The 25,388-nt window shown below is 37.8% G+C and overlaps 1 protein-coding gene across 4 annotated transcripts in view; it reads right to left on the bottom strand.

Moving 5' to 3' along the window:
* The window catches only part of PARD3 (par-3 family cell polarity regulator), a 574,792-nt gene that overhangs the window by 322,187 nt on the left and 227,217 nt on the right, over window positions 1–25,388 (bottom strand). For all 4 annotated transcript variants that reach the window (XM_088149996.1, XM_088149995.1, XM_088149997.1 and 1 more), the window contains one exon: window positions 4,423–4,557. In XM_088149996.1, coding sequence (XP_088006122.1) covers window positions 4,423–4,557 — 135 coding nt within the window. The remainder of the gene's footprint in view (window positions 1–4,422; window positions 4,558–25,388) is intronic.

Below are 25,388 nucleotides of genomic sequence, written 5' to 3'. Positions count from 1 at the left end.
AATATGGGTTATTCCTTGTTCTTGATTAATAAATTGATTTTTAACAACCTTTTGAAATTCTCCACCAAGGTTGTGGGCAGAACATTTGTTTCTTCCTAATTTCTACAAAGAAAGGAGAAATTCAAGGCAATGTCATTTTTTCTAGTAGTGACATTAGCAGTGATAATGGAAAAGCATTATGGAATTAATTTCCTCAGGAGTTCCTCCTCCTTTCAAGATTTAATGCAAGCATGGAAAGCCCAGGAAGCTACAGATCACCTGAGATAGGATTGTACACTGAAAGAAAGAAAGAAAGGACACACTTTGGCCACCTCATTACTGATTAAATCTACTACAATTCATACATAAACATTTTTTTCAAGATTCCTTTCTCCTTTGAAACCATTTGTAAAGCAAATGTTCTTTCATCAAAAATGAGTAAGAATGGGTAGATAAAAACACAGTATATTAAATATGTTTTAAAGTATATTTGATAATAATTATGATCACTTAGCCATACAATATGCAATGTCGGCTTTTCAGAAAAAGCTAGCCTTTTCCACAGGCATGAGGGCCAGGCTGTTAGTGGAGTCAGACAGTGGTGAATGTGTTGATTGAGGATTATGTATAACGGGCCTCGGCTTTTGTATTTTGCACGCTATGTTTATTATATTGGTTTGCATTGGTATTTAGGCTGCTTTTTTATTGTTTCGGGTTGTGAGCTGCCCAGAATTATTTGTTAATATGGGCGGCCAAATATATTTCTATATATAAATGAACATTTACACATTCATGAAAAAAAATGTTCAACGTTTAAGGGAAATGCTGACGTGCGGTGGATCCATTAAAATATAGATGTATCCAACAAATAATCAGTTACCAATAGAAGAGAATATATATCGCTCAGGATTGAACTGTGGAGTCCTTGGTGCTTTCTGAGCTTGGTTGTCTTCTTGCAAATGTTTTGTTACCCGGCTAGGTAACAAACGTTTGTAAGAAAACCACCAAGCTCAGAGAACCCCAAGGACTCCACAAATACTCATTTTTTTAGAATATTCTGTAGAGATTAATGTAAGCATTGAGAAACCTTTAAGAGGGGAAGAAAAATGACTTTACTATTTACAATATAGTCATAACAGACACTGAGATGCTCTTCAAATAACCACACTTGAAGAGAAGAGGCATCATAGAAAGACGCTGATTTAAATCCATGTCTTGAGTCAAAAAGTGTTGCTTTTGTTTTCTAAATCAGTTTCTTGAATTAGTATTCATCCCCCCAAAAAAACAAAACAAACAAACAAAAAGCACTAAAGAATGAAAGGGGTCTGGTAAAATAATTTGAATTGGATTGGTATATAAAATTATATTGCTTAATGAAGAGGTAAAATCACACACAAATTACGATTTTATTCAATTGTTGACAAACATGGCAAGCTAAATGTCAGTGCAGAGAAATTGATCAGTAACAGATCCATAAGGTTAAATGTTATCTGCAAAAACTTTATTTAAAAGTTCAGAGTTTTGCTGGAGTTGGGCAGCTATAACAAATTTGCATGAATAAATAAATCATTCCTTTGCTAGTGTATAAATGCTTGAGTATCTCACTTCAGATTACTCTGGTATTTATTTCATGTGACATTAGGACAGATTTTAGTGTAAGGGCAGATGATGTGATGTCCAAGTGCACAACAGATGCATCCACTATGGTCCCTACCTCACCTGACTTTTTAAGAGAGGCTTTTAATTACAAACAGCAACAAGAAATGAAGGTTATATAGCATCACTGTTATTTAATAGAAGGGCTCTGGGTCCCAGAAATCTCCATCAGAGTTCCTGAAAGGGTGGATGTCTTTATGTGCTGTTTGCGTGCGTCCCAACACCCCCACTCCACCACAGGCAAAAATAATCTAGGTAGTAAGGAGACCAAAGGAGGCGAGAGGAACTAGAAGGAAAGCAAGTTTACCTGTTTCTTTTCTGGCAAATGGACATTTTGTAAATTTTTAAAATATGCAGCCTCCCCACTCTCCCATGTTTCTCAGAGTTACATGATATGTTTTCACATTTTCCAATGTGGTTCCTACCCTAAAGTTGACTAGTCCTCAGATAACGTAACACAGACAAAATGAAAAGTGATTTTGCACATGCTGGATTTCAGCAACCCACACCTCCTTTCACGTGGCTGGGAAAGGAAATAAATTCAACTCAAGGAGATTGTAGTTATATATCAACAAAGAATTGTCATTTGTAAGTGGGATGGGCAACTGGAGGGGTCCATATGTGGTTTAAATATAGTACCCAGAATCCTTCAGCTGGGCTGGCGGAACTTAAAATTCAGCAACGGAGGGTGGAGTGTCAGAGGGGAAGTATTACTCCAAATCATTTTACTATGGAAGAAAGTAAAAAGTACTTAGCTAAATAATCCAAAGTCCTCTTAATCAAAGCAAGGCAAACAAGCTTGATTAAATGTATGAATACCGGTAGTTCCTGCTTTAAATGGAGAAAGAGGGTCTTCAGGATCAGGATTTTTAAGCGCAGTTAAGTTTCTCATGTGCAAACCTCATCACCCTCTCCAGTACTTTGTTCCATTCTGCTCTCATTAAGGATTTGTTTCCACTGTTCATGCCCCGTTACACAATTTCAGTTTAATTAATTAACCCGCTGATATGAAATCACCAAAGTATTCTTTCTTTCTAGGTACATGCAAACTCATTAACATCAAATGTAATAGATCTAAAAAAAAAAAAAATCCACCAAAAAAATACTTAAGGAAAAAAAAGCACTCAGTTATCTAATGAAATTCTAACCTGTTTTATCACTGTCTAACTTAGTAGTAACTTTACTTTCTTGAAAATCAATGTCTTATTTAAAACTTTGGGTTAGAATGCTACAGTACATAGCTGTATGTTAAATTTATTCAAATATGCAAATGGAAGACATTTCCTAGAAGGTCACTAGTAAGACTCCTGATTCAACTTGCTTTCAAATATGAACGTGTAATTTAGTGACAATAAAAAGAAAATAACAACCATAACAATAGCTTTTAGACTCTTCAGTTTAAGCAACTGACATGAGGCTGCAGAAATACTATATGGGTTTCACCTCCATCCAGTGTCAACAAAACCACAGAAAAATGTTAAAAGGATTTTGCATGTTTGATGGCTTTTCAATGAAGAAGAGAGAAACTTGAACAGGGATGTGGTATGAATTAGATATCAGTGCCAGGATGTGGTGTATTTACTGCCAGGCTTTATTATCTTGGAATACTGAAGTTGGGTGTGGCTGAGAAGTTCCACAGTATCAAGACAAGATTATAAGGTTAACAGCCCCCATTCAACTCTCACATTAAATGCTTTTGCCAGCTTGCCAAATGAACGGTGTGCTTGCCTCCTGCAAAGGTCACTACAAAATCAGCAAACAAGTGAACATACTACATTCCAAATAATAGCCCACATTACCAATGCTCACTGCTTTAGTCTGCCATATAAATTATATTTCGCCAAGATTCAGGACGAAGCACGATTTGTGATCTTCCATTTCATGTGCCCTAACCTCATTAAAGGGCAAACTAGCAGCTATGTGAATGTCTCTTTAAAGAGGAGCTTGATAGCAGCAGACATCCTTAGCTTAGATTCCATACTACATGCCTAGGAGACCTTACATGATGCATCTATTGCTGAACTGAAGTTCTTTGTATTACAGATGAAAAATCCAGTTTAGCTCTCAGCTCTCCCTAATCTGATACTGGGACTGCAGGCTGGGACAGGATGAACACATCTACTGCTAGATGATACAATTGAAGTCTGTAGATGGAGAATTCATGTATCTTTTTGCACTTTTACAAGGAGGTGGATATCTGCAGATTATTTTTTTCCCCTCAAAGCTGCATCATATATTTGATTCTTCATCTGCAATCTGAAATAGTACAGACCAGTAGTAACAGATACAAACCATCTGAAACATGATCAAGAGTTACAGCTCCAGAACTGGCCCGTTGTTTTCCAATATATTTTCATCCACCTTTACTGAAATACACTGGAACTGTAGAGGTCTGCGGTTCTAACGTCAAATGAAGATGATAGAAGTGCCATTGTTGAGACTTTGCACACACTCCCTTCTATAAACTGAAGTTATAACTGTAGTAGTTATTTGTTCTTAAGAGACCCCTCTATATCTGATGATCATTATCATCAGTTCAGAAGCCAGTATGATTTAAAATATTGTGGGCAAGAATAGGCAACTTTTTACCCGCTCAGTGTTTTGGTCTCCAACACTACAATCCTTTCACACTGGCCATAGTTACAGGGCACTAATGGAAACCAAAATTCAAAATATCTAGAGGTCCACCGCGGTCCCTACGTCTTGGTAATCTGTGTGCCTCTGGGCTTGTGCAAGTATATAAAAGTTATATTACATACTGGGTTATCTGCAACAGATATATGTTACCTGTTCTTGTCTCTCCAGCCATTTATCTACCATGGGATGAGTGGCGCTTAGTGAAGAACGAGCATTATCCCTCTGAAACTGGTTAGCAGACCAGCTACTGGTGTCCCGTGGTAGGCTTCTGTAATTTTCGTCTTTCTGTTTCAAAACAAAGGGAGGAAACTCCTATGATATTAAGTCAAAGCAAAAAACACTGCCTAAGGACAATAACCTTACAACAAGGTTTTAAAAGGATAGCACACTAAGACCAATTGGTCAATCAACAAAATGGGTTTGTCTGGAATACTTGCACTGCAAATCTGCTGTAGAACTTCAAGAGACAACTACATTAAGAATACTTGCAAACTTCACCATGACGAACCAAAGATGAACCTAGCAAATTAAGCAGTCAAGCAGGATTTGGCTAGGATAGGGACAAATCTAATCTAGTCAAAATTGCAATAATTATACCAGCAGAATATCTTAGGTATAGCATTATAAATGTGCTTGTCTTTGGAATCAAAATCTACAGGAATACATTAAGGAAGCAGTTTTTATACTCTGCCTAATACCTGTGTGTTTCTGTCTGCCATTATAAACTCAAGATGTGTCTGTGGGCAGGCATCTGTCTATCAAAATAGAATGGGATTAAACTTTTATTAAAACGTACAGTAGGGGGTACAACAGGCACTGAAGCAGGCCCCAGAAATTTCTCTTTATGCTACAAACATATACATCCAAAAGCCTTGAGAAAAAGCAGCAGGTCAGATACAGAAAAATGTTTCTCATTACCTTTCCTCTTTGTGTCAGAAATGTATTTGCAATTATTAAAAGCCAGAAACAATTATTTAAATTAATTGAAATGGTGCAAAGGTAAGGCAAAATCACAGTCAAGACAAGAAATATGAACTGATATGAATGAAAATCACTCCAAAACCTTAATTTACTGACATGACCTTTCTAGATGAAAACTCTAAGTGAGTTGATAAGCATTCTTGCAAAGAAGTCAGAAAGATAATGAAGAGTTAACCCTCACTTCTATATTGACTGGTAATTATAATTTCCTGTGCGTACTTTTGAAATAGGACCACCTGAATAATCCTGGATAATTTTTCAGTTTTCATTGAATTACCTCTCTCAGAAGATGTATATTTATGTTTGTAAAGCAACACTAGGATCCTCAGAGCTTATACTGTACAGATAGTCCTCAACTTACAACCATTTCTTTAGTGACCATTTGAAGTTATAATGGCACTGAAAAAATGGCTTATGACCAGTCCTCACACTTAAGACCGCACAGCTTCCCTGCATCACGTGATCAAAATCTAGGCACTTGGCAACCGGCATGTATTTACAACAGTTGCAGTGTCCCGGGGTCATGTGATCACCATCTGCGACCTTCCCAACCGGTTTCCAACAAGCAAAATTAATGGGGAACCATGTGATTCACTTAACAGCAGCAATAATTCGCTTAACAACTGCCACACATGATGCTTAGCTTAATGATCACACTGCTTAATAACAAATGTTCTGGTCCTTATTGTGGTTGTAAGTCAAGGACTATCTGTATGTCTATTTCAAATGCATAACCTTGTCTTACCCCTGGTTCACTACAGAACCATTATGGATTGCAAACTTAAAATAAGTCTGATTCTCACAGAAATGGAAATCTTGCTCCTACACAAATACTTATTTGGATAGAAAAAGGAGGACCATCTAGCCATTTAAGCCCACACCTAACTTATATATTTCAGTCCAAAGTCAAGGACTCTGTGAGGTAGAGAAAAACATATAACTTTAAATGTAAATAAAACATACATTTTGTTATACCAATTTTCTCAAAAGTACGGATTACAACAAATGGTCTTCATACAAACGTGTTTTATAGAGAAAATATCGTAGTTAGCTTACAGGAATCATGCAGACATAAAAATATTAAAATTAGGGCTTAGGAATCAGTATTTCTTCTCAAGCATAGTTAAACCTGGAAGCAGAGAGGTAAATTAAAGTAGCAAAGAGGTCAATTATCATAATAGCCCTCCGTTAAGAGCTGAAATCTGTCCAGGGCTCAGAATCAGATAAGCCAGTTATCTGATTAATAACTTCAGTCAGTAGGAACAGTTCAGGAATTCAAAGAGGTATACTTAATACCACAAAGCTCTTAACTATAAAAAGCTACTAACATCAGCGCTGTCTCAGTATGGTGTGTGGCCAAAGCAGGGCTTTAACATCTCTATATTTGGAGTCTCTACCCATCTAAGACTATTGAGTTAACAGATCTACTCGGGAATGAATGTAGGGTGGATGGTGTCTTCATTTCTTGCTCTAGCATCAGTGTAATAACTGGTTTTGTTCATTGGGGTTCACATGGATCACAGATCTGTCTGTCTATCTATCACATTTATAAAGCTACCCATCTCACATAGTGATTCTGGGCAGCATAAATAATAAAATAATGCAAATACATAATAAACCATTAAAATACTACCAAAATAAATTAAAAAGATTAAAAACAAAATACCCAAAAAACATACAAGAGAGTGGATTCCAATCAACCATCATATAACCATCTAGCAGGCTCCACTCTATCATGGGATCCCCAGGCCAGCTGACAAAACCATGTTTTAAGGGCCTTCCGGAAGGCCAGAAGGATTGGAGCCAGCCTCATCTCAGGTGTAATGAACCATACAGTTTGAGAAGCACTGGATTAAAGTAATCCCTATAAACTAAACTTGCTTCTCCTTCTTAAAAATGAAAGGAAAAGCTGACAGCTTAAAGTTTGTTTGCTTCTAATCTAGTTTTTCAACACATCAGCTGACAATGTTTTTGTTAGATTTTCTATCATAGCACCAGCACTATCTTGATAACCAGGGATTATGGGATAGCACGGACATATATAGTTTGCTCTGAAGCAACAATATATGTCTGTGCTATCCCATAATCCCTGGTTATCAAGATAGTGTTAGAACTATGAGTTATATAACTAGATATACTTAGATATGAGAACTTCATTCATGGTTTTGGTTCCATAAGTAACCTATGTTAAATTCACTATCTGCTTGCATGGACTTCATTCTTACGTCAAGACTAAAGCCACTTTCAATATTTCAACAACAGAGTTCAGTAGGCTGAGTGAGAGGAAAATGTTTCTACCTGTGAGATTTATCTCTTTTTACAGTAAAAATCCAATATTCTTGTGCTATCTTTTTGCATGTTAAGATGTCTCTTAAAAGTCAAAGATGAACTAAGGTTTCCATTGAGTCAAATTATACACCTGGTGACTTAATGGATATGTCCCTGCAGATTTCTTGGAGGCAATATGCAAGTGGATTGACACTGCCTTCTTCCATGATGTTGTTCCCCCACCACCATCAAAAACTTTCCAGGGCCTCAATATGTTTGCAGAATGTTGCCAGATAAATACAAGAAACCAAACAAGGGAATTTCTGGTTTGAGTATCATGGTCAGTAAGCTATACAACTTCTCCCTTCTCCTAAGAGCTGCATTAGCATGTTCATTCACACTCCTGCGCTTAAGGCAATCAGTTAATTGTCTTGAAAATCCCATTATGCTCTTGAAATTCTGATTTTCTATCTTGAGTGTTCAGAAACAAATGCTGAAGTTGCTGGATCTGATATGCTGCTCAGGATAATTAAAAGAACAGGGAAGCATTGTTGATATTTACCAAAGTAATAATGGCACAAAATACAGTGGTACCTCGGGATATGAACGCCTCTAACAACAAACATTTCAGGTTATGACCAGCTTCGGCAGGAAAATTTTACCTTGGGTTACAAACTCGCCTTGACTTACGAACCGGATCCGCGGCCATTTTCCCTGCTGCCACGCGGTCGCAGCTTCCTGTGGGCGAGGCCGCGGTAGCAAGGAGACGTTCGGTGAGGCTTGTGGTGTGTTTTGCAGTGTTTTGCGAAGATTTTTGGTGTGCGTGTTAGCATGGCTCCAAAGAAAATGTAGAGCAGGCTTGGCGGGAGTAAGGCTCTGAAAAGTGACGATCGAGCTGAAGAAGGAAATTATAGAAAAGCATGATCGTGGCATTCGTGTGACTGATCTGGCCTTGGAGTACAAGATGGCGAAGTCGACCATTTCGACTATTCTCAAGAATAAAGATGCCATCAGAGGAGCTGATGTGGCCAAAGGAGTGTCGATCTTAACAAGGCAGAGGACACCAGTGCTGGAAGAGGTGGAAAAGCTGTGTTGGTGTGGCTGAATGAGAAACAGCTGGCAGGTGATAGCGTGAGTGAGGCTATGATCTGCGAGAAAGCCAGGAAGCTGCACAGTGATTTGCTGCAGACAAACCCCTCTACCAGCGTAGCAAGTGAGGAATTTAAAGCCAGCAGAGGCTGGTTTGAGAAATTCCGAAAGAGAAGTGGCATCCACAGTGTGGCAAGACATGGTGAGGCTTCCAGTTCTGACAAGGCTGCTGCAGAAGCCTACAAGAAAGAATTTGAGGACTTCATGAAGGCGGAAGGGTACATCGCTGAGCAAGTGTTCAACTGTGACGAGACAGGGCTCTTCTGGAAGAAGATGCCAAAGAGAACCTATATCACGCAGGAGGAAAAGGCACTGCCAGGGCACAAGCCCATGAAGGACAGATTGACCCTTTTGCTGTGTGCGAACGCAAGCGGCGACCTGAAGATTAAGCTGCTACTCGTGTACCATTCCCAGACTCCTGGTGCATTCAGGGAGCACAATGTGAACAAGGCCAGACTGCCTGTCATGTGGAGGGCCAATGCGAGAGCGTGGGTCACAAGGCAGTTGTTCATGGAATGGCTGCATGAGGTGTTCGCACCCAGCGTTAAAAAATACCTGTCTGAGAACCAGCTGCCTGAAAGGTGCCTTCTCCTGATGGACAATGCCCCGGCACACCCTCCAGCCTTGGTGGATGACATGGACGCCGAGTACGACGTCATAAAGGTCAGGTTCCTCACCCCCAACACGACACCTCTTCTGCAGCCCATGGACCAGCAAGTGATCTGCAACTTCAAGAAGTTGTACACAAAGGCGCTCTTCACCAGGTATTTCAATGTCACTGAAGAAACATCCTTGACTCTCAAAGAGTTTTGGAAAAAACATTTCAATGTCCTCCACTGCATCAGCCTCATTGACAAAGCCTGGGAAGATGTCACCTGCCGGACCTTAAACTTACCCTGGAGGAAACTGTGGCCAGAATGTGTTGCTGGACATGAGTGTGAAGGGTCTGATGCAGAGGTAGTGGAGGAGATTGTGTCCATGGGCAAGAGCATGGGTCTGGTTGTGGATGATGCGGACATAGAGGAGCTTGTTGAGGACCATAAGGAGGAGCTGACCACAGAAGAACTTGCTGAGCTCCAGAGTGAGCAACAGAAGGTGCTGGGCGAGGAGCATTCCACTGAGGAAGAGGAGGAGGGGGAGGAGGTGAGCTGTGATGCGATAAAGTCCATCATGGAGAAATGGAATGAGTGCCAGGATTTCATTGAGAAGCACCACCCCAACAGAACTGTGACAAGCAGAGTGCTGAATCTTATGAACGATAACGTGTTCTCTCATTTCCGGAGGGTTATACAGCGCAGGAAAAAACAACAGACTATAGACAGGTTTTTCCCCAGAACTGAGCCTGCAGCTAAGAGACAAAGAAGAGAGGAAACCCCTGAAGGGGACTCTCCCTCCAACCAATAACTGCCTCCCCACCCCATTCTCCCTCTTCATGCTGTGCCAGTTGCACTGTTTTTCATGTTTTTGTGGTATAAAAATAAAATGCATATGTTTCAGAACGGATTGTACTTTACATTGAACCTTATGGGGAAATTGCCTCGGGTTGCGACCAAATTCGGGCAGAGGGCGGAACGGATTAACCGTATTTACACTGAACCCTATGGGACCATTTGCTTCAGGTTACGACCAACTCGGGATACGTCCAGAGTCACGGAACGGATTAAGTTCATATCCCGAGGTACCACTGTACTGGATTATAATTGAAATGGATTTCTGGAAAAAAAGTAATGCACATGGTTTAGATAAAGGAGTGATTATTCGGAAGAACGACAGCTTAAAAACAAACATTTCAGCTTGTAATACTGAAGCTGAAAGGAAAGTCTAAAATGCATGAAAATTTTACTTTTTCAAAATCTATTTTTATTGTTAAGATAATGAAATACAAAACAAAAAAAATAGAACAAAAAGAAACAACTACTACATATAAATAAAAAGCATGATGGGAAAACTTTTTAATGACACATTCTCCCCTTCTTTTCTGCTAACCACAATTTACATATTTATTTTTGACATTAAAAATTGTTGCTAGTTTTTGTTTAAGTATTTTCATCTGTTATTTTTAATTGGTCTCATAGCTTATTTTTAGGAACCAAATGTTTAAATTTGTCTTGCTATGCAATGTATCACATGCAAGGGAACCATTCCCATTTCAATTTGGTTAAGCTCCTATTATGGATCTATCCTGTCAATTTTATCATTGCTGCCTATTCTCCAAATTTAGTCTCCGAGTCTGATATCATCAGCATAGTTCCTCTTTTCCAACGTAGTGCCAGATTTGTTCTTGCAGCTGTCAACATACAGCTTTACATTTTCTGGAATTATATCTAATTATAACTAATAAAAATATCTATGGTTTCAGTTCAAGTTTTATCTTTACAATTTTCTTGATATTTTGATGTATTTCTTCCCAGTACTTTTGAGTTTTTTTATATAACCTCCACATGTGATAAAATGTTCTCTCTTTATTATGACATTTCCAACATTTGTTATTGTATGATTTATCTATTTTGGTAAATATTGATGGAGTTATATAACATCTGTAAATCATTTAATACCAATTTTCCCTCAAGTTATAGCTTGGGGTAAACTCTTCCCATTGTCCTACTGCGATTATGTCTTTGAAGTTTTGCATCTACTTTATCATTCAGTTTTTAATTTCTCTATGTCATATATCCTAGTTGATTACCTTGGTTTTGTCATCTTTCTCAAGGTCACTCTTTCTTGAGGTCACTTTTTATTCTTCCAGAAATTCCTACCTTTACTGAACAATTCTTGCTGTGTCTTTAATCTCTTTTCTGAGTTCGGATACACCAAATTGGCATATGTGATTAAATCTTCCTTACTAAAGTTGTCTCTGGCGTAAAAGCTATTTTTTAATATTTTTTTTATTAGAAGTTTTACAAAGCATGTAAAAGCTTTGTATTTGTAAAAACTAATAAAGAGTAGAAACAGTAAAGAAGAATGGAGAGAGAGAAAAAGCAAAAGTGCAGAAAAAAAATAAAATTAGAAAGAAGCAGCTTCCGATTTCCTTTGCAGCAAATATAAGTACAATTGCAAAATTACCTCTTACTCTATGATTACAAAAAAGGCTCACTTTTTTCTATTATCCATTTTTTTTCTAATCATCAAAACCACAAATCATAACTGCTTTTATTCCATTTCATGCAAAAAGTCTAGAAGAGGTTTCCAGTCAACCACAAATGTAGATAGGTTTTTTTTTTTCTGATCAAAGAGGTTAATTTAGCCATCTCTGCAAGTTCCATCATCTTCATCAACCAATCCCCTGTTGTAGGTAGTTGAACCTTTCCACTTTTGAGCATATAATAGTCTTGCTGCAGTTTTCATATATAAAAACAAAGTTCCATGACTTTTTTTCTAATTGCCTGTCCATTAGACCCAAAAGAAAAGTCTCTGATTTCAGTTGTACTTTAACCTTTAAAATCCTCTGAATTAATGCATGTATTTGTATCAATTTTTTAAGATTTATTTTATTTATTTATATTTCAAATTTGTCACCACCCATCTCACTGTGGAGTGACTTTTGGCGGCTCTGCTTTTTTACATGTCCACCAAACTTGATAAAATGTCCCTTCATGTTGTTCACATTTCCAGCAAAGATTCAAAGTATCTTTATACATTCTAGACAATTTCTCTGGTGACAGATACCAATGATGTATCATTTTATAAAAATTCTCTTTAAGGCTAGAACATAATGTAAATTTCAGGCCTTTCAACCACATAATTTCCGATTGGTCCACTTGTATATTATAGCCAACATTTTTAGCCCATTTTATCATATGTTCTTTTGCTTCTTCTTCTGTCTCATATTTCAGCAAAAGTTTATACATTTTAGCAATAACATGTTCATCATGACTACATAATTCTATTTCAAACTCAGTCATACTTAATTCAAAACCATAAAATCTTTTATCCACTTTAAACCTTTCCACTAATTGTACATATGAAAACCATTGACAAGAATATCTTTCTGTTATCAAATCTTCTCTTGATTTCATCTTACAATTTCCTTGAGAAAATTGTAGTACTTCTCGATAGGTTAACCATTTAAGTTTACTTCTTATTTCTTGTCTATAAAATGTTCCTTGCGCTGAAAGCCATAAAGATATTTTTGGGCAAAACCTGAGTTTATATTTGCTCCATAATCTAAGAATAGCCTGTCTAACATAATTATTTTTAAAGTCTACATTACCTTAGCTTTATCATACCACAGATATCTATGCCATCCAAATCTCAAATCATGACCTTCTAAACCCATAAAACCTTATATTTTTTAACAACACCCACTCTTTCATCCAAACTAAACAGCAAGCAGCAAAATATAGTTTCAAATCTGGTAAACCCAATCCTCCTCTTTCTTTCACATCTTGTAGTACCTTATATTTAACTCATGGGTTTTTTCCCCCTTGCAATACAAATTTAGATATATCCTTCTGCCATTGTTTAAATGGTACATCAGTTGTCAAAACAGGTATTGTCTGAAACAAAAATAACATTCTGGGCAAAACATTCATCTTAATCACAGAAATTTTCCCAAACAGTGACAGTTGTACTTTGTCCCATCTTGACATATCTTTTTAAACTTCATTCCATGTCTTAACATAATTATTTTGAAATAACATACAGTTCATATTTGTCATAGTTATACCCAAATATTTCACCTTGTCAATCTTGGAACCTGTTTTATTCATCAGTTCTCTTAGGTCTGGTAACTTCATATTTTTTGTTAACATCTTTGTCTTCTGTTTATTAATCTTAAAGCCTGCTAATGCCCCAAATTCTTTTAATTTACTCATTAAAAGTTCAATTCCCTTTAAAGGGTCTGCCAAAATCAAAACCAAGTCATCCGCAAAAGCTCTTAACTTGTATGACTCTTTTTTAATCTTTACACCCATGATTCTCTCATCTTGCCTTATATCTCTATTTAATACATCAGCTAAGCCTTCTATGACTGATATTCTACTATTTGTGGATTTGATCCATTCTGTTATCAACAAGAAACAACTTGCATAATATATAATTCAAATTAGGAATTGTAAATCCACCTTTCTTTTGCATCTTGCAAAACTTTGAATCTTAACCTTGTTTATTTTTCCCCACTCCATTTATATCCAATTACTGTTCTTTGCCAATCCTGCAACGTTTTGTCTGAAATTGGAATATGTTCCATTTGAAATAGAAAATTCATCTTAAATAATATATTCACTTTTATTGTCACAATGAGTCCTAGCCAAGAAATGTTAGATTCTTCCATCTTTCTAGATCTTTCAATTCTGTCAGTTTTCAATGACATATGCAAAGAAAGTGTTTTTGTGACATGAACAAACTGTCCAGGAAGTCTGTAATTAACCTCATATTTAGTCTGAACTCAAAAACAATGGCAACCTCCTAAAAAACAAGGTAGGATATTAAACTACAGTAAGAAGTTGGTTTAATATCATGGCTTATCCAAAGCTAATAGTCAATATTTCCTTGTTCAACAGTACTCACTATTATAAGAGGGTGGCATTTAATCATGGTCTCTGGAATGAAGGAATGAAAGAGCTCTATGTGAACAAAAATTCATTCATATTCTGAACTGATATTTGAGCAACAAAGGTTTCTTTATTTATTTTGGAATATATGAAAAGTTCAAATGGGATGCACAATATCTTTCATGTTCAACTGGGGGAGGGGAGGGAGAGCTATATTTGTGGTTTTGAGTATAAATTCTTCTCCCCAAAGAGTCTGGGACTCTAATTTATTAGGGCCCTAGAGAACCCAGAAAGGAGTTCTCACTTTCAAGCGAAGTATCACTCCTCTTTCTATGCATATGGAACAGATGCATGAAAAAGAGAGCAAGTTGCATGGCTGCAGCCCTGCCCTTGATCCACTGTGAAATCCTTCACATGTTCAACTCAACACCTGGAAAGGGCTAGACAGGAATACCAATGTCTATGCAGAAATGGATTTTGCCCTAAGATAATCAATTAATCAATTGATCAAGCAAAACAGGTAGCTGGGGGATAATCTTTCTGACTATATAATACTGGATTGTATATATTATTTAGTAAAATATAATCTAAGGCCAAGGCAAGGAGTTCTTGGCTCCCTAGCCAATTCTCAGCAGCTCTAAACAAGGTTGGAGATGCTACTTGGAACTCTCTGGAAGTTTCTGACAAGTTCATCACCTGTTTTCTAGATGCTGAGCCAGAAAGCATGTATCTTGCTCAAGTAAGTGCTACCGGGCAGAAAGATTTTTGTGAATGAAAACATATATTATTGCAGAATATCATTTACCATGAAGGTGAGAATAGTTGAAGGACTAGTATGTATGTGGAGAGGTAGGTAGAAAGATAGGATGGCAATTTTTACCCAGATTCTTGGAGACAAAGACCATTTTGGGAATATTCTGTTTACAGGGATGTCAGGCACATGTTTCAGGACTTCAGGGCTCTATAATAGGGACATAGAGGCTAATTGTGTCCGTCAGCAAGTGACTTGTTACAAATGTTTGTATATATTAAATGAGACGGACACCACTGCTTGGCAGTCTCTATTCCCCTCTGGGTAGGTTCAGTTTATTTTATCATTCCACAATGCAATTGAACACTCTGCCTATTTCCTGATGATTTTGGAACCATGACCTTGTAAACCAAAGCAGATGAGACAGGTGCAGTCCATAAGCCATGCTTAACAAAGTGGCCAGGTCTAACAGCACAATACCAGGGGCCTATTAATCAGAACACAGAGAGAAAGTGTGTACTGCAAAATTATTCCAATAGAGAAAGAGTCTTCTTCAGTAGAGGGAGAATGAAGCAGCTAAAAATAATGGTGTTCTTTAATTGGGAAAACAAGGAGGCAGGAGCAAGAGTTTAGTTCCAATTCTCACAAGGGACAGACTATTTGCATTCTGCTTTTTGTAAAAAGAATTTGAAAAAAATAACTGCTTCTTACTCATCCTGTTTTCAAAAGCCTTTTAAAAATGCCTGTTCTCTGGCAACTGGAAGAACCAATCTGTCATGCATACAAAAAAAAAAAAAACCTTAGCAATGCCAGGAGAAGGTAGGAAAGACTTTTTAAAAAAGGACTGTGTTAAATTTAAATGGCTTTAAGTTCAGGAAGTGCAACCAGGCAAAGTTAAATATGCTTTACTTTTAGTTGTAAAAGATCTGCTATATCTGACCCAAGCCAAAATGGAGGGGTGGGAGGGAGGAGGAGGAGGAATGACTAAGGTAAGTGGTGGAAAATGTTTCTCCTCTTAGCCACAAACATTTGATTTTGACAGTGGCCCTGAAACATCTGAATCCAACTGGAGATTAAAGTGTAATCCAAAAACAAAATGCCACAGTTAATTTCCCTCATTTACAAGGCAACTATTGGAACGGGGGGGGCAGTGCTCTATGTACAAACAGGCTAAACTAAGAATTCTCAAGCGCAGATCATGTTCATTCCCAAGACCCAGGAACTCTGGTGGATTTTTCCCCATTGCCACTCACTCACTCTCCATTCATTAATCTCACAGTAAAATTTCAATAAAGATAATGCAAAACAAACAAAATAGCATATGGTGATTGATGTAATATAATTACAGCACAGAAGCTGAGCTTTTGTCATGGGGGTAGTTCTAAGAAGACAAAAAGAAAAGAAAAACCCTAAAGGAAGGAAAGCTATGCTGATTTCTGGTGTGGGTCTTCCAGGCTGTGTGGCCGTGGTCTTGAAGTCTTGTTTCCTAACGTTTCGCCAGCACCTGTGACCAGCATCTTCAGAGTGCAGGAGCACAGACAGGAGCAGTTCTCTCTGTGCCCAGGGTGAAGTGACCCTTCTGTGGGTATTTATAGAGATCTGGGGGGGGGGGTTGGGTTACTGAGTGGCTGCTTGTTTTGGAGTCAGCATCTGTGTGTATTTTCCTGGGGATTAGGCAGGGTTTTTTCTTCTACTGAATTGTTAACGAGGGGCTGCTGGGGGTGATTAGCAAGTTCATTGTGTGAACTGTTCACATGTCCTGGTGGTTGAGCTGAGTTCCTTGACCTTTTGCAGGCTGTATTTTTCTTCAGGATTGGTAGCCAGGTTTTGTTGATTTTTAGACTCTCCTCTTTTTTATTGAAACTGTGTTGGTGTTTGTGAATCTCAATGGCTTCCCGGTATAGCCTGGTATAGTGGCTGTTGGTGTTGTCCAGTATCTCTGTGTTTTCAAATAGGATTTGAAAACAGGCGCTGGCGAAACGTTAGGAAACAAGACTTCAAGACCACGGCCACACAGCCCGGAAGACCCACACCAGCCATCGTATGCCGGCCGTGAAAGCCTTCGACAATACATATGCTGATTTCCTCAGGTCCATTTTTAAGAAGAACTCTTATAACAAATATAGTTAACTTATATAAACGGTGCAGAATCATCCACACGCATCAAGATGAAAATTAAATTATGACTATATTCAATTTTGCTTTATACTCCTTTTTTTTTATTCTTATACCATGATTACTTTATGATGTGACTTTAAATCCTTTTGCTCCCTAACACACTGTAGCAACAATCAGGGTTTCTAATTTTACAGCTCTCTTTCTCTAATAATGTCCCCCCCCCCGCCTTTCCCATCTTCTAATTGTCAAAACCCTCATCTGCTGTCACCCAACTTGGTCATCATCTTCTATTCTCATGTTCTACTTTCCTTTTGTCAGACAAGATCATTGTGGGTGGGTGGGAGGCTGGGAATGACACAGACCACAAGCTGCATGTTGCTTACAAAAGATACCTCCATCAATCCATGTTCCTTGGGTCAGGTAAGACTATATAAATCACTTCACTAGGGGCTATTCTTGAAGATTAGGCAGAAAATTCAGCGGGTGCCGAATGTGGGTGCCTGTGTAAGATCAGACCAACTCTGCTACTGCCATTTTATACCGCTGCTGCAGAAGGTGCACCAGCTACCTGCTTCTGGATGCAGTTCAAGGTGCTACTTTTCACCTACAAAAGCCCCAGGTGCCTTACAATGTAGGTATCTTCAAGAAGCCTATCCTAGGTAGCACCTACCTGCCCAATGTATACAGAAGGATAGCCACTGGGAGAGAACACGGAGAGAATCTTTGTAGATGGTAAGAGCAGACCCTCCCGTCATTATCTTCCCAAAGCTTTGATGACTTAGCTATTTCAGAAAGCCTTTAGACACTACTATTCACATGGTGATGCAGCCCCTTGAATGCAGTAAGGGAAGCTTACTGTAATATATAACCAATCAATCAAGAGTACAATCTCTTTTTTCACTGAAGTCCAATTTGAAAAAAGTAGCAGGTCTTTTCTTTGTTGGTTATTCAACCATTTGAGGTTTAAAGATATTCTCCAAGTATGCTATCACACTCAGATGAGGAACACAGCATGCTTCTGGGGCTGCCCAGACATAAATGATTCTAGCCGTTCACCTTGACCCACTGAGTGCCAGGAATTCTTGAATCTAATAAAAAAAAAAAAAATTTAATGTAAAGAGGAACAAAATGCTCCAGAGCGAAGAAATGGATAGGAACAAACATGGAGATAATAGAAGCATAACATAGTGTTTTTTAAAAAGGCCTATGCATTATGAACTTCACACAGACCTTGTTCAGACACAGTCACTATACTTAATCTAAAGTATATCATGAAACTATACCACATTTCATCTACATCAATATCATCACCACCACCATTATCATTATCATCTATTCCACTTCCCTTTCCTTTGTGTTTCTAGTCAATATAAACACAGTGGGAAGGTTACAACATTTTCTAATCATCACTGAAGAATGGCAAGAGCAGAAGTAAACCCAGTTGTTCCTGAGCTTTATTTGGTTTTACCTTTATTGCTCTATAACCACCTGAAAAAACACTAGCTGCCTTGGCATAAAAGTTATAAATCACAATGCACCAAAAAGAAGATAGTAAATGTTCTTGCACACATACTCTGCTTCCCTCCTTCTTAATTTTAATTTTATACTTGTTTTGATACATTTGCTTAGTGTTTATTATCCCCATGTGAAAAGCCAGTAGCATATTATTGGATCTCAACCAAGGCATTTATATACAGAATTCTATGGATTTTTAAAAGAAATATGCTTATACCTAATATAGATAAATATATTATTCTCTAACAATCACTAGCTTTATTAAAATAATTGTATAAATGTACAGTGGGGCAAAAAAGTATTTAGTCAGCCACCAATTGTGCAAGTTCTCCCACTTAAAAAGATGAGAGAGGCCTGTAATTTTCATCATAGGTATACCTCAACTATGAGAGACAAAATGGGGGGGAAAAATCCAGAAAATCACATTGTCTGATTTTTAAAGAATTTATTTGCAAATCATGGTGGAAAATAAGTATTTGGTCACCTACAAACAAGCAAGATGTCTGGCTCTCACAGACCTGTAACTACTTCTTTAAGAGGCTCCTCTGTCCTCCACTTGTTACCTGTAGTAATGGCACCTGTTTGACCTTGTTATCAGTATAAAAGACACCTGTCCACAACCTCAAACAGTCACACTCCAAATTCCACTATGGCCAAGACCAAAGAGCTGTCGAAGGACACCAGAAATAAAATTGTAGACCTGCACCAGACTGGGAAGACTGAATCTGCAATAGGCAAGCAGCTTGGTGTGAAGAAATCAATTGTGGGAGCAATAATTAGAAAATGGAAGACATACAAGACCACTGATAATCTCCCTTGATCTGGGGCTCCATGCAAGATCTCACCCTGTGGGGTCAAAATGATCACAAGAATGGTGAGCAAAAATCCCAGAACCACACGGGGGGACCTAGTGAATGACCTGCAGAGAGCTGGGACCAAAGTAACAAAGGCTACCATCAGTAACACACTACGCTGCCAGGGACTCAAATCCTGCAGTGCCAGATGTGTCCCCCTGCTTAAGCCAGTACATGTCTGGCCCCATCTGAAGTTTGCTAGAGAGCATTTGGATGATCCAGAAGAGGATTGGGAGAATGTCATATGGTCAGATGAAACCAAAGTAGAATGTTTTGGTCTAAACTCAACTTGTTGTGTTTGGAGGAGAGAGAATGCTGAGTTGCATCCAAAGAACACCATACCTACTGTGAAGCATGGGGGTGGAAACATCATGCTTTGGGGCTGTTTTTCTGCAAAGGGACCAGGACGACTGATCTGTGTAAAGGAAAGAATGAATGGGGCCATGTATCGTGAGATTTTGAGTGAACACCTCCTTCCATCAGCAAGGGCATTGAAGATGAAACGTGGCTGGGTCTTTCAGCATGACAATGATCCCAAACATACCACCCGGGCAACGAAGGAGTGGCTTCGTAAGAAGCATTTCAAGGTCCTGGAGTGGCCTAGCCAGTCTCCAGATCTCAACCCCATGGAAAACTTTTGGAGGGAGTTGAAAGTCCGTGTTGCCCAGTGACAGCCCCAAAACATCACTGCTCTAGAGGAGAGCTGCATGGAGGAATGGCCCAAAATACCAGCAACAGTGTGTGAAAACCTTGTGAAGACTTACAGAAAACGTTTGACCTCTGTCATTGCCAAGAAAGGATATATAACAAAGTATTGAGATGAACTTTTGATATTGACCAAATACTTATTTTCCACCATGATTTGCAAATAAACTCTTTAAAAATCAGACAATGTGATTTTCTGGATTTTTTTTCTCATTTTGTCTCTCATAGTTGAGGTATACCTATGATGAAAATTACAGGCCTCTCTCATCTTTTTAAGTGGGAGAACTTGCACAATTGGTGGCTGACTAAATACTTTTTTGCCCCACTGTAACAATTTTGAAATAAGTTTGCATGCTTTGCAAAGTACATTTTCCAATCTGACATGATAACCATCTTTTGTAAACAAATGAAAAGCTTGCCAACCCAATAAATTAAAAAGTTGATTTGATTATGTATTCTTATTTTCTACATACATTTCTTCATACTGAGATTTAAAATACAATTTCAAATGTTTTCTATACATGATATACATCTTTTGATACGAAAGTTTAGTCCTGTTGGTCATAATTTATAAAGAAATCTGTTGACACATGAAAGACTAAACCAATTCATATGTATTAACACACATTATATGATATGCATTTGACACTGGGTCCTGTTAGGATTAAATGAAAGGTTAATTGTCCTGCTAATTTCATAGTCATGGAGAAATACCCAAAATGGAATCATATACATCCTCAAATACTTCTGCACACTCAAGGAAACCCTAGCCATATTCTGGACCTCTGTTGAAGCTAATATAGTATGACCGATCTGCAGCTGAAAAGTTAAAAATCTTTCTAAGCACATCCAAGCTATCAGGTATACTTTAAAAGCAGCATTCTGGACTCCAAAGAAAACATTATACCAATTATGTGTCCACATTTATTATAGTTGTGTAATTTTCTCCAATAGACACAGAGGGAGCTTTCCCTAGTTTGGAAAAGAGGATGGACCCATCTTGCCTCCCCACTTTTCAAACATTCACTTACTGCAATTAATAAGCAGATCATTGTATATTTAAGACATTCCTTAAGTTATTTCTTAAATGCACAATGATCTTCTATTTACAGTTATTACCATCATGAAAAGCTTAAAAAATGACATCAATATCTGTTGCACCACACTCCATTATTTCTCCCATCTTCCTGATTTAATGTTCCCCTGTGTCCAAATTCCCTGTTACTATGCTAGAGCAATCAGATTCTTTTTCATCTGGTCATTCTGCTCATTTCTACAGATGTCATGCTTCGGTGAAGTTCAGGAAAATATCTTGGAAGACAAAGAGGAAGTAAAAGCTCAGCTGCTAATGATGCAAGGAGATGTAAACATAGTTGGGTGGCATTAATTTCCTACCATTTTTATATATATGGCTGCTTTATGCTAAAATGCAGGCTCTCACATTTAAAAGTTTCTATAAGCATTCAGAAAAAAATAAACTTGAGGGTGCCAAGGATACATATTGTAATCCACCTCTTCATCACATTTGATGAGAAGGTCTTTAGAGAGGTACTATACAACCACATTTAGATGAAGGCAGCTACAGCCTTAAATGACAGGAGAATCCAGATTTAGGCCCTCCTGGTAGCTTATCACTATATGATTACACCTTCCTAGAGACTATGCTTATCAGTATGGAATACCTGAATGGATTATTTGTCCCTACTACTCTTTTTTTTCATGCCCCTGAAGAGGATCTGTAAGAGACCAAAGCTTCTATATCACAATTTTAAATGCATATACTTGATCCAGATGACACTTCAAATTTGCACTGATGGTCCAACTGTAATGTAGGTGCAAGAGTTCCTTATGTAGTTTCATACAAGTGCTCAGGTGACATAAATGTTACCCATATGAGATATAAACCAATACATGATAAGTGTGTGAACAATTAAATTGCATCTCACAACCAACAATAATCACTTTGCACTCAAAACACAGAACTCTATTCCTTCTAAGACTTCCCAGTTCATAAGTGGGTTAATCGGAAAATACTCATGAAGTCTTGTAGAATTTTGTGTCTGTGACAATCAAAGAACAGGGGAATGTCTTTATTTCCATCCTGCAATATACAGCAAAGGGCCCCTTTCTTATAAATTTCTGGGCTTTATGCAGTCATGTGATTTACAACAATTACTAAAACTTAACCCGAACACACAAAACTCCAGTCCTAAAGGTTGCATGTCTAAAGGAGAGGGCTCTTCTCCATACCTTTCCTTATCTCTCTTTGAAAACCAAGCACACACACTCCACAAGTCTGGCCCCTGGGTAAAACTACAGCTAGGCAAACCACAAAAGGAAAGTCTCCACTGAGTTGAGCTTAATCCTGATGATTTCACAGATACATCCACAGAATTTTCTTGTCAATAATATGAAAGCAGCTTCATGTTGCTTTCCGCTGGGATATTTTTTTGACTTCCCAGTCTATCATAAAGCCCTTGGTTTTCCTGATCATCTCTCATCCAAATACTAATGAAGCCTTAATCTTAATCTTTAATTATACATAAGGATTATTCCCTGAGACTCTACATTAGGGTATTCACTAGCCCCTTTATGATAAAGTAGATTCACTCAATAGGAGCTTTTCTAGAGGTTGGACTAGCTTCCAAAGATAGAAGCTCAAATTGACCAATCATTGCCCTAAATGACCCAATCAAGCATGTTCCAGATGATTCCTACAATCTCTATTTATTGTAAGTCAAAGTGATATGAAAATCAGTCTAGGTATCAAGGTAAGTTTTGGTCCAGGCATGCCGTCACTTATGGGAATAATCTAGCAAGTGGTAGGAGAGTCTGCAACTATACTGTCCAATTCACAAAAGTGTACAACATGTTGGGCATATGGGATACAGGTAGTCCCCAGGTTAAGAATGCCTGGTTTATGGATGACCCATAGTTAAGAACAAAGCCTTATTGTAGCAAAATTTGAGTTAAATACACAATGTTTTGAATTAATAATGGTTTGAGTTCATTACACAACAGTACTTATACAGTATTATACAATAATACAGTTTCGATTTACGTACAAATTTGACTAAGGAAAGACCTTGGGAACGGAACTTGTTCTTAAACTGGGGACTACCTGTATTAGGGGGATACACATGTAGCAGGGAAAATTTCCCAGGCAAAGTGCCAATCAAGAATTCTCTAGAGAGGCCTTCCTAGTACAGCAGTTTTGTTCTTAAAAAATAAGTTGCCATTAGCTACAGAGAGATTTTTATTTTACACTGAACATAACAAGAAATCTCTTTACAGTTTTACTTCGGGGTTTGAGATTAAGGCAGGAAACATGATGACAAGCTTTTGCACAGGGCACAAAGGACAAACTGAAGAGATCAAAATATTGTTTTAGTACCCAAAATTATTTATAGAGACAAACAGGGAACTCAGATATAGGCACTTAACTAAAATGTAATCCAACACAACTAATGAAATTCAGACATTATTGTGGAGTAACTACTCTTGTTGTCCTTTATTTCACTGGGAATTCTTTGCTAAAAATATCTCAACCTGATCCTTTTTCTCCTTCCTTATCACCCACCAACTCCCAATGCACAACTGTATTTTTTCCCACTAATAGCTAGTAAAGTTTCCTAGGATCCTTCATGGTAAACGATTTAACTCTTGGTGCTCTCTCTTATCACCGGCTTACAAAGAAAAGGTGGGAGTATTAAAGCCCTTTGTGGACTAAAAAGACACAGAAAATAACCCAAAGAACAAAAGTATGTATTAGAAGAGAAATGATACGGGTAGACAGAGAATAAAAGAGAAAAATAAGAATTTTAAACTAAGAAAATGCTCTCCTTTGTTCAATAACCCATACACCCAATTGCCAACCTAAATAAGATATATTGCTATATGTCACATTGAACCTATAGCTACTTAGGGTTATGTGGGCATGTGTGTATTTACTCTCTTTCTTTCTTTTATTATGTTTAGATGCAGTATCAGCATATGTACAAAATTTCATTAATTAGCCAAGCAATAGTGCAGTCTGTGTTTTGCCTGGGTGTCTGTAACTGTGCTGTGAAATTGAAAAAAATGTCATGTTTTTAAAGAAAAGCACTTTTACAGACAGAATTAGGTCAAGGAAGAAAGAGCAGAGGGACTAAACAAAAATGAAAAAAATGTCTTTGATGTCTCCTGTTTGAGAATAAAGGTACACAGGAAAACATGTTTCATGCTGATTTCTTTAGTCATCAGTATTATTGTTCATGTGGAGATACTGAACCCATAAAAATTATGGTGGGTGGGTGGGAATAATGCCACCCACTGGGTGTCAGTATTTCTTGGAAGTTTAAATGATGCTATTAAGTTAGTAGCCTTATTTTGCACATCTGTTCATTGTTCTCTACCAAAAGGTAGAAAAGGACTGCTACAGTTAAATGATAAATCACGAAGACCTTGTTAGAATAAGAGAAATCCAGAATCACTGTGAAAGTAATAACATTTTAGGGCCCATATTTTCTAGTCAAGCAACCCAAGAAGGAAGCTATATTTATAGCTCTGCAAGACTGTAGCATTCATTCTGGTGTTTATAAATAACAAGCCATCCTGTTGGGGAATTGTGGAGGACATCGCCACAATGCATCTGGAAGGCACCAAACGTGGACTTCACTTTTCTCGTAAAAGAAAGTCCAGTGCCTATGTGTAATAGAATAGAGGGAAGGATAAAAATAGAATAGAGGTGGATAAAAATAAGAACTCTCACCAGTGAAAATACATACTTGTACAAAAACTATGATGAATATAACCATGACCTAGAATTACACAAGGCGAAATACAAAACATTCAGCTCTCTTCTCTCAATTAATATAACTTATTCACCATAATAAATAAGGGAACATTTTTTAAAAATTCATTATCAGGGCCCTCAAGTAGTCAACGTTAAGGTTCACACGGCAAAGGTACCCACTTAATGGGGGATTTGGAGCAACATGATAGAATAGCCACACTCTCCCCCATCCACCAATTGGCACTGAAAATTTCTTTCAAAGGAATTCCACTTAATGGCAGACTCGGGGCGACATGATAGGATAGCCACACTCCCCCCACCCACCAATTGGTACTGAGGTACTTTCTTTCAAAGGAATTTTTCACCAGACAGGTAAATCTTTATAAAATTTTCTGAGATGGCCTATACATACAGAATCTGTGTGCCAGTGTAATTGAACAGAAACTCTCATCAATCACTGTCACGTCTAAAGGACTGTGACATTTCGGTGCAATTTATAAAGAGTTATG

Source organism: Python bivittatus, unplaced genomic scaffold, assembly GCF_059951505.1.
Source record: "Python bivittatus isolate LINGU-HERP-01145 unplaced genomic scaffold, Pbiv_v1 ctg000610_np1212, whole genome shotgun sequence".
Lineage (NCBI taxonomy): Eukaryota > Metazoa > Chordata > Lepidosauria > Squamata > Pythonidae > Python > Python bivittatus.
This window is presented reverse-complemented; position numbering and strand designations above follow the sequence as displayed.